Source organism: Varanus komodoensis, unplaced genomic scaffold, assembly GCF_004798865.1.
Source record: "Varanus komodoensis strain SLA01 unplaced genomic scaffold, ASM479886v1 scaffold63, whole genome shotgun sequence".
Taxonomy (NCBI): Eukaryota; Metazoa; Chordata; class Lepidosauria; order Squamata; family Varanidae; genus Varanus; species Varanus komodoensis.
In genome coordinates, this window is record NW_025336259.1 from 3,034,020 (window position 1) to 3,047,100 (window position 13,081).

At 43.9% G+C, this 13,081-nt stretch overlaps 1 protein-coding gene across 1 annotated transcript; it reads right to left on the bottom strand.

The window, feature by feature from the left end:
* Positions 1 to 8,394: 8,394 nt before the first annotated feature.
* On the bottom strand, positions 8,395 to 9,177 carry KCTD21 (potassium channel tetramerization domain containing 21). The gene has a single exon (XM_044450233.1). It carries the CDS (start codon positions 9,175 to 9,177, stop codon positions 8,395 to 8,397), a length of 783 nt encoding a protein of 260 aa, XP_044306168.1.
* Positions 9,178 to 13,081: the final 3,904 nt, after the last annotated feature.

The window sequence follows — 13,081 nt, forward strand, 5'->3', positions numbered from 1 at the left end:
GCATCAGGCTCTTCTCCAGGGAGTCCTTCCTTCTCATCAGGTGGCCAAAGTATTTGAGTTTCATCTTCAGAATCTGGCCTTCTAAAGAGCAGTCAGGGTTGATCTCCTCTAGGACTGACCGGTTTGATTGCCTTGCAGTCCAAGGGACTCGCAGGAGTCTCCTCCAGCACCACAAGTCAAAGGCCTCAATTCTTCGGTGTTCAGCCTTCCTTCTGGTCCAGCTTTCACAGCCATACATTGCAACAGGGAAAACCATAGCCTGGACTATACGCACTTTTGTTGCCAGGGTGATGTCTCTGCTTTTTCGTATGCTGTCTAGATTTGCCATCGCTTTCCTCCCCAGGAGCAAGCGTCTTTTAATTTCTTGGCTGCAGTCCCCGTCTGTGGTGATCTTGGAGCCCAGGAAAATAAAATCTGTCACTACCTCCATTTCTTCCCCTTCTATTTGCCAGGAAGTGGTAGGACCGGATGCCATGATCTTAGTTTTCTTAATGCTGAGTTTCAAGCCAACTTCTGTGCTCATCCACTTCAATCCACTTTTATAGCCGTCCAATTTGGTGCCCATCTGTGTATCTTGTGGAAGTGAATTTCACAATTTTAACACTGGACTGTGTGAAGCTCTTCTTCCTTTTACCTGTCCTGATTCTCTCCCCAATTATAGGATGTCCCCACTTGATTCTAGCATTATGACAGAAGGAGAATAATGCCTCTCCATCCACTTTCTTCACACCATGCATGCATTTGTCACCTCTGTTGGGCACAATCTGTGTGTTTCACACAAAGACGTGTGAAATTAAGTCTGAAATTTTTAGTAACAGGTGAGGGCAGAATTTTAGGCAGCCAACACACTGGATTATTTAAACTGCCTTCTTGAACACCTAATACCCACATAAACGAGTCGATCCATCTGAAAGTGATCCATACAGGTGTTTCAGAAATTGAGAAGCAATCCTTCTTTTACCTTACAGATTTTATTTTAATTCAATGGATTGTTGCTTGTTAGGCTGAATTCCCAAAACCGCAGTGTGGATTAGATATTGAAAAAGGATAAGGAAACATAAATAAAATGGGGCTCTTTAAATTATTCACCTTGCATTTTGCAGACATAGATACTTCGCAGGCTGCCATGATACATTCGCCTTACTTTAAGAGGGATACAGACACAATGGAATGAGTTGGGAGGATGGCTAGTGGAATGGAAAGCAAGTACTGTGAGGAAAGAGAAAAGGAATGAGTACCCTTTGGCCCAGAGAAAACGGGGGACAGGATCGCATCCGTCAAAGACCTGAATGCTGCTGTTGCTGAGAAAGGACAAAGACTTGATCTAAGGGGTTTAAGACATTAGAGGTGAGGGTTGGAGAATCTAGACCTTATTGAGAACGGTGTGAGCAGTGCATAGGAAACTCCCTTATGCTGCATCAGAACTGTGGCCTGCATAGTCTCACCGAGAGTGGTGGGCCATGGTACTCTCAACCTTGTGCTGTCCAGAGGTGCTGGACAACAGCTCCTTTAATTTCCAGCCAATGGCCATGCTGGCCAGGGACTATAGGAGTTGCATTTGAGCACCAGGTTGGGAAAGGTTGCTCAAGAATTTCATTTTGGGGTTGGGGAGGAGACTGGAAAGGCTGCAGGAGAATTCCCCTTCTCTTTCCACCCATCAAAACCCCTTCTTTCCACCAACGGGCTTGCTTTCCTGGCCATGGGCAGCAGTTGGTGCAACTCTTTCCACACTGGCTGCAAGGGGAAGGTGTTGGAACTCCAGTTCCCATCTCTGAACTTGAATCTAGGAATCTGAGATAGCCTGTGTCCCCTCAGATGCTGTTTTGGGCCGTCATTTTTCTTCCTCTGCCGCCCTTTTCCTAACTCTACAATATCCTGTTGACTAGAACCATACACAGTAATTCAATTTTGGCTTCTTTTCTGCTGACGCCATTGCCCATGTATCCAGCCTTTCAAGGGAGACAGATATAGAAATGCCTTGCTTTTAGAATTTTCTGTGAGTCAGGCTGTGTTTGACTCAGTAATACATAAACAAACATAATGCAGACAGTAATTTTCCATGTCAGAAGATGGATTAAAAATGGGCTGGACAGTTCTGACCCTTTATGTCATGAGCTGAGGTTCCCCCTTCAAGCAGTCAAAAGCCACAGGCCTTGCAAAACATTCTTTATTACTTCCATGTGTAAAGCACCCAGAGCACAAATGGTTTGTTGAACCCCCAACCCTAACCTTAGTGAAACCTTCAAAAGGGCCCTCTGAAGTCAAGCACACCTCCTCTCAGCATGCTGATCGTTTAGTTGGGTCTCTGCTGACACCTTGCCACTGGGTCAAGCACAAGGGGGGAGGCTGGTCTGAGAATTCCCCCCCCCCCATGGTCCCTCCCACTGTCTTTGCATCTTGGCCATTCCCAGGAACTACCTGGCATGGCAAAGCATCTTGCCTTGAGATAATCACCGTCTGCTCCTGCTCCAGAACTTTGGGCTAATACATGCTCCTCAATCTCACTGAAACATTCCTCACTTTCTGATTCTGAGTCAGCGTCTCCAATGCAGCCAGTAGTCTGTAGGAACACTTGCCTGAGCCCACCCTCCCTTTTGCTCCCACCTGTCTCCTGTTTGATCAGGTGAGGAGCTTAACAACTTTTACACCAAGGGCCAAAGTCCACCTTGGAGAAGCCCCGGGGACTCATGCCAGTGGTGGACAGGGCCAAAGGTAAGAGGGGTATTGCCAGTGTTTTAAGTTAATAAAGTTGTTATTGCAGCTTCTTACTGCCAGTAGCCAAGCCTTAAGAGACGCTTAGTAAGCTTTTGGAAAGGTTTCACCTTTTGGAAAGGCAGGATAGTGCAGAAGCCAGGAAACCACACAAAGGGAAAGGCAGAGGGCTTGTGACCACCTGGAGAGACCTGCAGAGCCAAACCCGCACGCCTGCCTAGATTGTGCACCTCTGGTCCCCATGTCGGAGGTCATGCTTGATGGCGGGGTCTGCAGCAAACTACATGATCTGTACGCAACAGAGTAGGCATGTACAGACTGTGCAAAGGGGTCAAAAACTGGAAGACCCCTATGATGTCTCAGTAGGAAGGGTTTTTTTTATCCCATTCCTCAAAATAACAAAAAAGTTTCCAGGGCAGCTTTACATGCAAATAAAAAGGAAATGCGATCTTTTAAAATGAGTAATATCAGATAATAATAAAAAGATCAAATGGATATTACATTTACCAGAGATAAATGTTATGAAAAGGCCTAAGAAAATAAAGCGCTTTTTGCTTAGCCCCCCTGGAAAGATAATGGAGAAGGCACTAGGCAAGCCTCCCCAGAGTGTACAGTACCCCACAGACAGGGATTCCCCTGCAGCAGTGAGGGGGATTTCTAAGGAGAGGTCCTTTTTGGTTGTGGCACCCCAGTTATGGAATGCCCTATGAGCTGGTCCTTTCTGTTTCCACTGAAGAATGTTATATTCTTCCAGACAATTTAGTCTTTTGAATGTGTATGTGTATGTGTGTGTTTAAATCTGATACTGCATTTTTAAAAATCTTGATAAGACAAGACAGCTGCCCTTTATTTTGATTTGATACTATAATTTTAAACTTTCCAGTTTTATATTATGTTATCTCAGGTCATATTATACAGTTTTAATTTGAACTACCTGGAAAGCTTTAGCTATTCAGCAGTATACAAAATAAATTGCTTCCAAAAATATCAGAGCCAATGCAGCAGTTTAAGAGACTAAAGGGGCACTGGCTGTTACAAACCACCAAAAACTACATCCAGAAGCACACAAGAAGCAGCAAATAATCATGATAGCTCTATGCCATATCCCACTTCAGAGGCTAGATACTCCTGAATAGCAGAGAAGGATGTCTCCTGTGGGTTTCTGACAGGCATCTCCTTGGCCACTGGAGAAGAACTTCATGGCCTGATCATCAGTTTTGACTGTGTTAACATATCTACATTCAGAACTAACTGTAGTTTTTGGAGTCTCTTCAAAGGCACCCAATTCATTAGAATAATCTAACCTGAATGTCAAGTTCATAGACAGCAAAATAAGTCAGGCAGTACACTACTCCACAGGCATAGAAAATGACAACCCAAATTGTATAGGGCTATACATCAGGTTTTTGTAAGTTTGGAAAGTACTGGAATAAATGTTCCACCTTGGAGAGGCCTATGCATCCAAGAGGAGAGATGCTATGTTCCATCTTCTATGATCCATGTCAGAATTACCTGTGGGACATTACAATCCATTGTAAACCAAGCCTGGAAAACTCGCAAAGGCCTATATCTAAGGTTAACAAGCAGATTTATTGTAAACATCTGTTAAAACCGAGATGTTTTCAGAGAGGGTTCAAAAGATCTTACAGTTCTGCAAAAACAGACAATTCAACCAAATCTGTCATGGAAATTGCATTTATTGCATAAATTAATAGCATTCACAAGGAATCCTGCAGTGTGATTGAGCATCAACTATTGGCTCTGAGGACCATGGCCATTTGGACATGGTGACAAAATAGAGTTCAGGTGAGGTGCAAATATGTATCAAGGTCACATAGCTGACTCCTGACTCCAACTCACTTGAAGACTTTCCAGGAGGCTGTGAGGTGAAGTATCAGGAGCTTTCACAGGATCTGTTGCTGTGCCAAAAAAAGTTTTTCTTTTTCACAGCAACTGAAACCAATTGTCCGAAGGAGTAAACTATCTCCAGTCTACCCTTGCTTTGATCCTCTGCCTCCCCCAGGAAGAACATCACAGGAAAGGGAAGACCACGTTGACTTCTTCCAACCAACTAAGGGTTGAAGCATCACTGGGAGGCTGCAGCCCCTGCCTCCCAGGACAAGGATCTGCAACAGAAGACTGGCCTGGTTCCAACAGATGGACAGAGACGGAGCTGCTGTAGGGAGCCAGAAAGAACACGCACCTCCAAGGGCCAGTTGCACTGGGAGGATTCACTCCCTGTCTCCCAGGAAGAACATCTTGGAATGATGAAGACCAGGTCACCCCCAATGAGCCAATTTACACCCCTGGAATGGGTCTGTCAGGCCCCATCACTGCAAGCGCTCTGGAAGTCCTGAAGACATACCTGTTTTCTTGGGTTTTTCCTGTGTTTCATTGGACTGTTAAGGGATTTTAAGTACAATCTTGCTTCAGCTTGAGTATTATCTGTATTATCTTAGAGGAGATCAACCCTGACTGCTCTTTAGAAGGCCAGATCCTGAAGATGAAACTCAAATACATTGGCCACCTAATAAGAAGGAGCAACTCACTGGAGAAGAGCCTAATGCTGGGAACAATAGATGGCAAAAGAAGAAGGAGATGGCAGAGGATGAAGTGGCTGGATGGAGTCACTGAAGCAGTCGGCGTGAGCTTGGTTGGAATCCGGGGAATGGTGGAGGACATGAATGGAACAGCCTGGAGGAATGTTGTCCATGGGGTAGCGATGGGTCAGACGCAACTTTGCTGCTCAACAACAATTATCTGTACTAGATATATATTGCTAATTTTCTGCTTTATCATCACATGGGATTTTACTGTACAAGCTGCCTTGGATGAGAGCACTTTTGTCCTTACAGGTAGCCTAAACATATTTTAAGTAAATAACATAGCGATAAATAAAAGCACTGAAAGGAAATAAAGAATTTTTAACCCTCTTTGGTGGGTACAGAGAACTCAGATAAATTAGTTCTGTTTCCTGACCACATGGCAAAAGAAGTCAAATGAAAATTAGGACTGGCAAAACATTTAATTATTGGAAAATGACCACTGAGGCTGAGAGAACCCACAGCGACAAGGACAGTTCCAAGGGTTACAGTGTCTCCCAAAAGATGACGACATTGTGCTCTGGATAAAGCCCAAGCTAAAATAAATCAGTGTAATTACTGGTTGCAATATTTGAAATGGCTAAGAAACATGCTTCAGACCAAGGAAAGGGAACAAATGGTGGAATCAAACTGGTTGAGGCTTCCCCAACAGGAGCAAATAGAAGACTTCCTTTGTGTCAGGCCAAAAAGATTCTGCTGTCATCCCCAACTCTGGACTTTATTTTGGAACCAACTTGTAGGCACAGATATGGCATTGCCAATGGATGACTCAGGCAGGTCCCATTACCGCCACCTCCTCAGCTGAAAACAATTCAGGTATGAATTATGACCCACTAAGCTGAAGACAGTGAACCAGCTCGTGTACCGTGGCCCAGCGGAAGCTTGGCAATTTCTCTTTTTGGGAATATAAAAATGACGGGGTGAGAGAAGGCCAACAGCTTGTCAGGCCATACAACCAGGTATGGCTCAGGACCTATTGAACAGATGCCGTAACTCAGTAGAGGGACAGGTGAGGTGTACCAAGCAAGCTGGTCGAGGACTACAACTTCCATGCAGACTGGGGATTAGCCAGAATGATGGAGGCTGCATTCTGGAAGGCACCATGTTGGGGAAGGCTGGACCAACGACTTCCCACTCCAAGGCAGTATTCTAACAGGGGGTGGGGTCTCACATTCCTTAAGGACCAGATTGACAGCTTGAAGTTGTTGCTAGATTCAACACAGCCACAAGATGCTCATGGCATCAACAGTCTTGATGACCTAGCCACAGGCATTTATGCCCAAGTAGCACTGCTGTTTTGAATAATTGCTAATGTTATTCTTTTTCATTCAACATTTTGAAAAAATCTACCTCATTGTGGGTTCTGCTGCTTTAATTGTTTTCTTCATCATATAATCCATTTACCTTTCAGTTAGCTGCCTTTTATGTAGAACATGGGGTATATATATTCTTAAAAGTGCAACCCTATGCACGCTTATTTAACTGTAAGTCCCACTGGGTTCACTGGGGTTTACTCTTGTGTAAGTGTGTGTAGGATTGCAGCCTAAGATAGACTAACGGTGGCTAGAGAGCTACAATCCACTTGAGTATGCAACAGGAAGTGTGGAGACCTGATTTGAACCACAAGGCCACTGTGGTTGGTTGCTGTCCGTCTCTTGGCATACTTCCAACCATACCTGGGCACTGGGAACCCACTGCAAACTCCCACCTATCCTTTGCCAGCTGGTTGTGGAAGGGTGGGAGAAAGTACTTTGTATGTATCTGACCCAGGGGTGGTGAAGTTTGAGGGCTACAGAATGAGGTGTGAGCCCATTGTGTCCAAATAAACCGTAGTTTTAGTTTAAAATTCTTTCTGCCAGTGACTAAGCCTTAAAAAAAATCAATACAACCTTTCAGAATGCTGCTGGTAGCGGTGGGGAAAACATACAAAAGCTGGGAAGCTGAGCGATGATTGGGAGAAAAGGTGAAGGAGGCATGTCTTTCTCAGGACTCCCAGAGGACCAGATTCTGCAACCTCACATTTCCAGAAGAGTGCTAGGCAGTTTTAAGATGCTTCCTTTCTCCGTCTGCCTAGAACCGAGCAAAACAGCTGGCAGTGACAGCTGCCCCTCCCCAGCCTGCTACCTGGGCCCCATTTTATCCCATAGGCAGCTCAGCTGTAGTGTGGAATACTCAGGGAATGCATCTTTCCTTCGGAACCTGATACCTGGTCATTCACATTTTTAAAAGCAGCATAAAGGCAAAGTGCTTGAGTCATGCTACATCTACGATCCAGTGCCTGTATGACCGAACTGAGGAGGGAATCAACTCCATCAGTTATCATGCCCTGCTCAGTTCAAACACCTCTTTCTTTCAAAAACCTTTTTGCATAGGCACAACTGCATACATCCCCAAGGCTTTTTGAAAGGGTCAGTGCACAAGATTCCTTTTCCAATGGGAAAAGAGAGGTTAAAAGAGAGGTTATCTTCTCCTTTCAGAAGATAAAGGCAGAATCTCTTGCAACTCCCAGTCTCTGTGTAAACGATTAAATATTGCTAATTGTCCCCCCCCCCCCCAAATATCCTGAGCAGGAACAGACAGCTGTATGTCCATTTGGGGCCATCTTAGATGCTATCATCATTTTCCCTCAATCCTTGCCACTACGATTCCTGCCTCCGCTCTGCTAGGCACCATGGCATCAAACATGCAAAAGGGGTGACCGAAGAACAGGACATGGACACCCCCAAAGCTGGTGTCATTGCTAGTACCAACAGAACCATGTAAGAGTGGGCTGATCTTTTCCTTGCAATGTTTTTTGGAGAAAGGGCAGGCCGTTTCCACAGAACCAGGATCTCCATGACATGGGCTGAAGGAGACTTGTCTGGTTCCTAGTAGAGCCCACATGCCAATTCATTGTACATCCCTGTCCTGGAGAGCTTCAACATATATATTGGTTAATCTGTTAAGTGAAAACTAACTTCCAATTAGAAAATGCTGACTCAGATTAGCACATGATTTGTGAAGGGAACTCCAACCTGCAACTTATGTCAAGACATAACTTCATTTACTATTACAGAGGAATGAGGCCAAGGAAGTATGCCTACTTGTACCGAATTAGCCGGATAATCTTATTGTTCATGAAATCTGAAGAGTGTGGGTGAGAGGAGTCAACACAAAAGCCGTCGCTCATGGCGATTTTCAGTACCTCTTCCACAAATACTTGGAAACTGTTAATTTGCTTTTTAGCTGGCAGCACCCACAATCTCTTTAGGTTCTGCCTTGTGTACTCCTCTTCCGGCAGGCCTTCCACACTTGCAACCCAGTCCAAGGTCACATGGTAGGGATCTTGCAAGTAACTGGATATTGACGACAAGTTTCCATTGAAACAGAAGTAGAGTTTGGAGCCCAGGAGCTTCAGGAATAAACTGGAAGTGCTAAATATGTGGGCAGTGAAGACTTCCATGTTGGAAGAGGACAAGCTGTAGATCTGAGGAGCTTCCCGGACTGTGAAATGAACAGTCTGAGTCCTCTGATCCAACGTAATATTGAGCATGGCATTCTTCTCTGCTTTGGAGAGCTCCACTTCCTTCTCCTGTAGGGCCTCAATCAGTGGCTGGATCTGATAAAAATCGGCTTCTCGTCGAAGCAAGCCCATTTCTTGGAAGTCCTCAGGGAGGTCCAGATGAGATGTTCTCAGGAAATTAAGGATATAGCGGAAGACTTTCCCATCCCTATCAATGAAACAATTGCCTTGGCTGTCCCTTTTTGTTGGCATCTTCCCACTGAACATGGCGCCCAGCATGGAATCAGGAAAACTGGTCAAGGTGGACAGTGAAGTTGTATACAATTTTCCACCAACATTTAGTGTTATAGGCTCCGACATGATGCTTCAACTTCAGAGATATATCTGGGAGGAGGAGATAGTGAGTACCAAATGTTAATGTATGAATTATTTCAGTTTTGAGGGGGGAAAAACACAAGTGCATAGTAATACAATTTTCTATTTCTTGCTCCAGTGAGAGTTAGAATTCTGTTTTATTCTACACATGGAACATACTAAGGTTGAGATAGGTATATGTATTAGATCCTTTTATGTGTAAAGTGAGATGGTTTTTATGCCAGAATTCCAGGACCTAAATGGTGTTGAAAACAGGGTAGGAACGTTTCCTTAATGATAGTAAATATCCCCTGCTCTTGAGGAACCTCCTGCCCCAACCAACTGACTTAGAACTTATGTGGGCCAGGGGAATCCAACTATTTAATGAAAATTTAGTAGACACTATTTTAACAGGTCCTCAATCACCACTGCCTCCTTCATATAACTATTCCTAGGCACATGATAAAGTTCACACATATCTTCTATTGTCCTGCATCCCTCTCCTCTCTGTCTTCTTGCTCCTTTATCTGCAAACGGCAAGAAAGGAGGCAGTAGGGGTGTTCTCCCAATCTAGTATAAAGAAGGGCTTAGAAAACATGGCATCAGAGTAATCAGCGCAAGAAGGGAGAAAGTCTGGAGGCAGTAGGGAAGGAGCCAGACCCCATCCTTGGTAACAAAATGTTGCAGCGCTCTGGGAAGTCAGATCTACATTCTGCTGTATATTCTGTGCATATTTATCTGTCAGTATGAGAGCTAGGAACGTGCTTTCAAAACAACAAATAAGTGAATGTCCAAAATATGTGCACTTAAAAGTAGCTGCAAGATTTTGTGTTAGAAGCAGTATTTCATACTTATAGCGCTATTGTAGCCATATGGATTTTTTATGTATTGCAAGCTACTAGTATTGCTAGTGTTGTCAGGGCATATATCTATATGATCAAGGCCATTCAAGCACATACGCCCACATGTGTATGTGCATGAGGACTGTCTTCTGACCCTTTCTGTATACGCCTTTCTTGGCAGGGTGTAAGGGTCTAGTCCTCCGGATTGGGCAATATTTATTTATTTATTCTTTTAAAAATATAAGTGCATGGATTTGTATGAAATGCATACAGCTTTTTAGCCATTATACATAGGCTTCAACAAAAGCTGACAAAATATCCCTATGAAGGATCCATTTCATGGTGGCGTCTGTATCTACCCATTCAAATGTTGAAAGTGTTTTTCGGTCCTCAGTTCATTGCATAATATGAGGTGAGTGTTTTCCTTCCAGTTTTGTAATATCAGCCCTAGCTGCTATAAGAACATGAAGAATTCATTTTCCCTTCCACTTGCCAATTTCCATGAAATAGGTAAACAATTTAAATGAACATGTACATCAGTGACTATCAAATAACTGTTGCAGTACAAAATTTAGCTGTGTAGCAACATCCCCCTGCAAAGAGGCAATTCTTGGAGACTGCTGAAACAGATGTTTAAAACAAGTATTGCACTGCCAGCAACTAGCCAACTTACACAATTGTTTATTAAGGAGATATTGTGGTATCTAATAGACATGAAACAAAAGATTTTGCTGAGTAAGATGCAGCCTAAGAACCATGGATGTGCCAGGCAGACGTCAAGGTAGTGACTGGGCATTCTGCAGTGGTGCTCCAAGTACTTTCTCAATTCCCCAAATAGGGCCAAAGGATCGGAGACCCCTGCTGCACACTTTCTTTAGGGCAGAGGCACAGAAATCAGTGGTTACTCAGGTGCCCATGCCTCTTTCCCTGATCTGCTGACTGTTTCCTGCATTTGTGCAATTTCTGCCATTCTAAAATATGGAAAGGCTTTTCCAAATGTGTAGGTACTGGCAGGAAGAACCTTAAGCTAAAATATGCTGGTGGTTTGGGCAGCCCGTCATGGGAACACCATCCCCCAAAATCTTCTCCAAAGTGGAATTCACTTGAAAAAAAATGGGAAAAAATCCACACTCCTGTTTTTAAGTTGCCTGTGAAGGGATTTAATAGATTCAGCTGCCAGGCTTCAGGAATCTGAGTAATCAAGGGGAGTGAAACCCTAAATGACTGCACATGGAAGCCTGTGAATCAGTCTCTGAGTACAGAGATATTTAGACTTCTGGAAGGCTGATAGCACCAGCTGCTACCACCTTGTCTTGGGGTTAATGATATTTCTCCTTTGAACAGTGTCAGAACAGAGTGTTCCAGGAATGTAAATGCAAGAAACTGCACATAGTTCCCCCATTAACTCTGCTGTTGAAACCAGATAAGAGTTTGCTACCATTTTGAGATGGTAACTTTCAAATGTCTGCACAAATATGGACTGGCCCAAAGAGACATTACACACGTGAGTCGGGGGCAAATCTAATGGAACCTTCAGGCCTATTTCCATCCATTACGGCAAGGCATTCTGAAATCTTGCATAATTTGGAGGAGAAGAATGCCTAGGGGATGGGGGTGTTTTATCCACTACTTGCTTTCTTCAGCCTATCAAGTGAAAACAATATTGGGCCGGAGAGATATTTCACTGAGCCATCCTTTAGGCTGGGCAAAAATGGTTCTGGAGGATGTTAATAATAGGAAATGAACTAAGAATAAATGAACTAAGAATTACTAGGGATCCATCTAGCACAGTTTTCTGTCTCCAACAGAGGACAGCCAGCTGCCCCTGAGAACATCACAAAAGGGACAATCAAAGCTATACTGCCACTGAATTTGAAGATTACATTTAGATGTCATGGCTAAGTGGTTTAAAATAAGATAAAAATCATGATGGATAGATACGCATGTGTAGGATTTTGTTATAAAGTCATTTTAATGAATTCTTAGATGCAGCTTGTCACATCACAGTGCTTACAAGAGAGAAGAAAACTGCACTAGATGAAATCATGACACAATCATAGCAGGGATTGGGAGCCTCAGGCCTGGCGTCTCAATTCAACCTGCCTGCCCCCCCACCCCAAATGACCATGTCTGCTTCCTATCTGTCACCAATCATTTGGTGGCTTCTGGGCTTTTGGACAGTTCCCCCGCCGCCATTCTATAAAGGTGCCAGTCCTAAAGTTTAGCTGCTGGAAGTAACAACTTTAAGCTAAAACATGCTGATGTTTTGCTTCTACCACTTTAGTTCCATTGCCTTCGCATGTAGCATGTGTCTTGGGCTGAAAGGTTGGGCTGAAAGGGGTTTCCCACCCCTTTGGTAAAGGATCTGGAGCCACAGTCTTGAAAACTGAGCCATCCAAGCTTATAGGTGAAAATCTGGTTCCCTTGGGTAGAAGGTCATTTGTGCCCCTTGTACAACTAATATAAATGTTTTGGCTTTGTTGCTGGCGAGAGGTTCCTGCAATGAACTTTTGCTCCCTTCAAGATCTTTGGACTTCCTAGTTCCACATTTCTAAGCTATTTGTGTAAAACAGGGGCAAAAATTGCTATCAGTTCATACATCAGACAATTTAAGGGTCGAAACTTGAAGTTCTACCTGATTGCCTGTGAAACGTCACTCTAGAAAAATGCAGAGCAACTGGCCAGTGTCATTCTATATTTAGCCTGGAGCAAAAATTTAGACATGTCTGGAAAAAGGCTGAATATACCTCCAGTATCTTTGCCATGAAAACCCCATGGACAGTACCAAAAGGCAAAAAGATATGATGCAGGAAGATGAGCTCCTCAGGTCGGAAGGTGTCCAATATGCTACTGGGGAAGAGCAGAGGGCTGATACTAGTAGCGCCAGAAAGAATGAAGCGACTAGGTCAAATCCGAAAGGACACTCAGTTGCCGATGTATCTGGTGGTGAAAGGAGTGTCTGATGCTGCAAAGATCTATACTCCATAGGAACCTGGAATGTAAGATTCATGAATCAAGGCAAGCTGGATGTGGTCAAACAAGAGATGACAAGACTGAACATCGACATC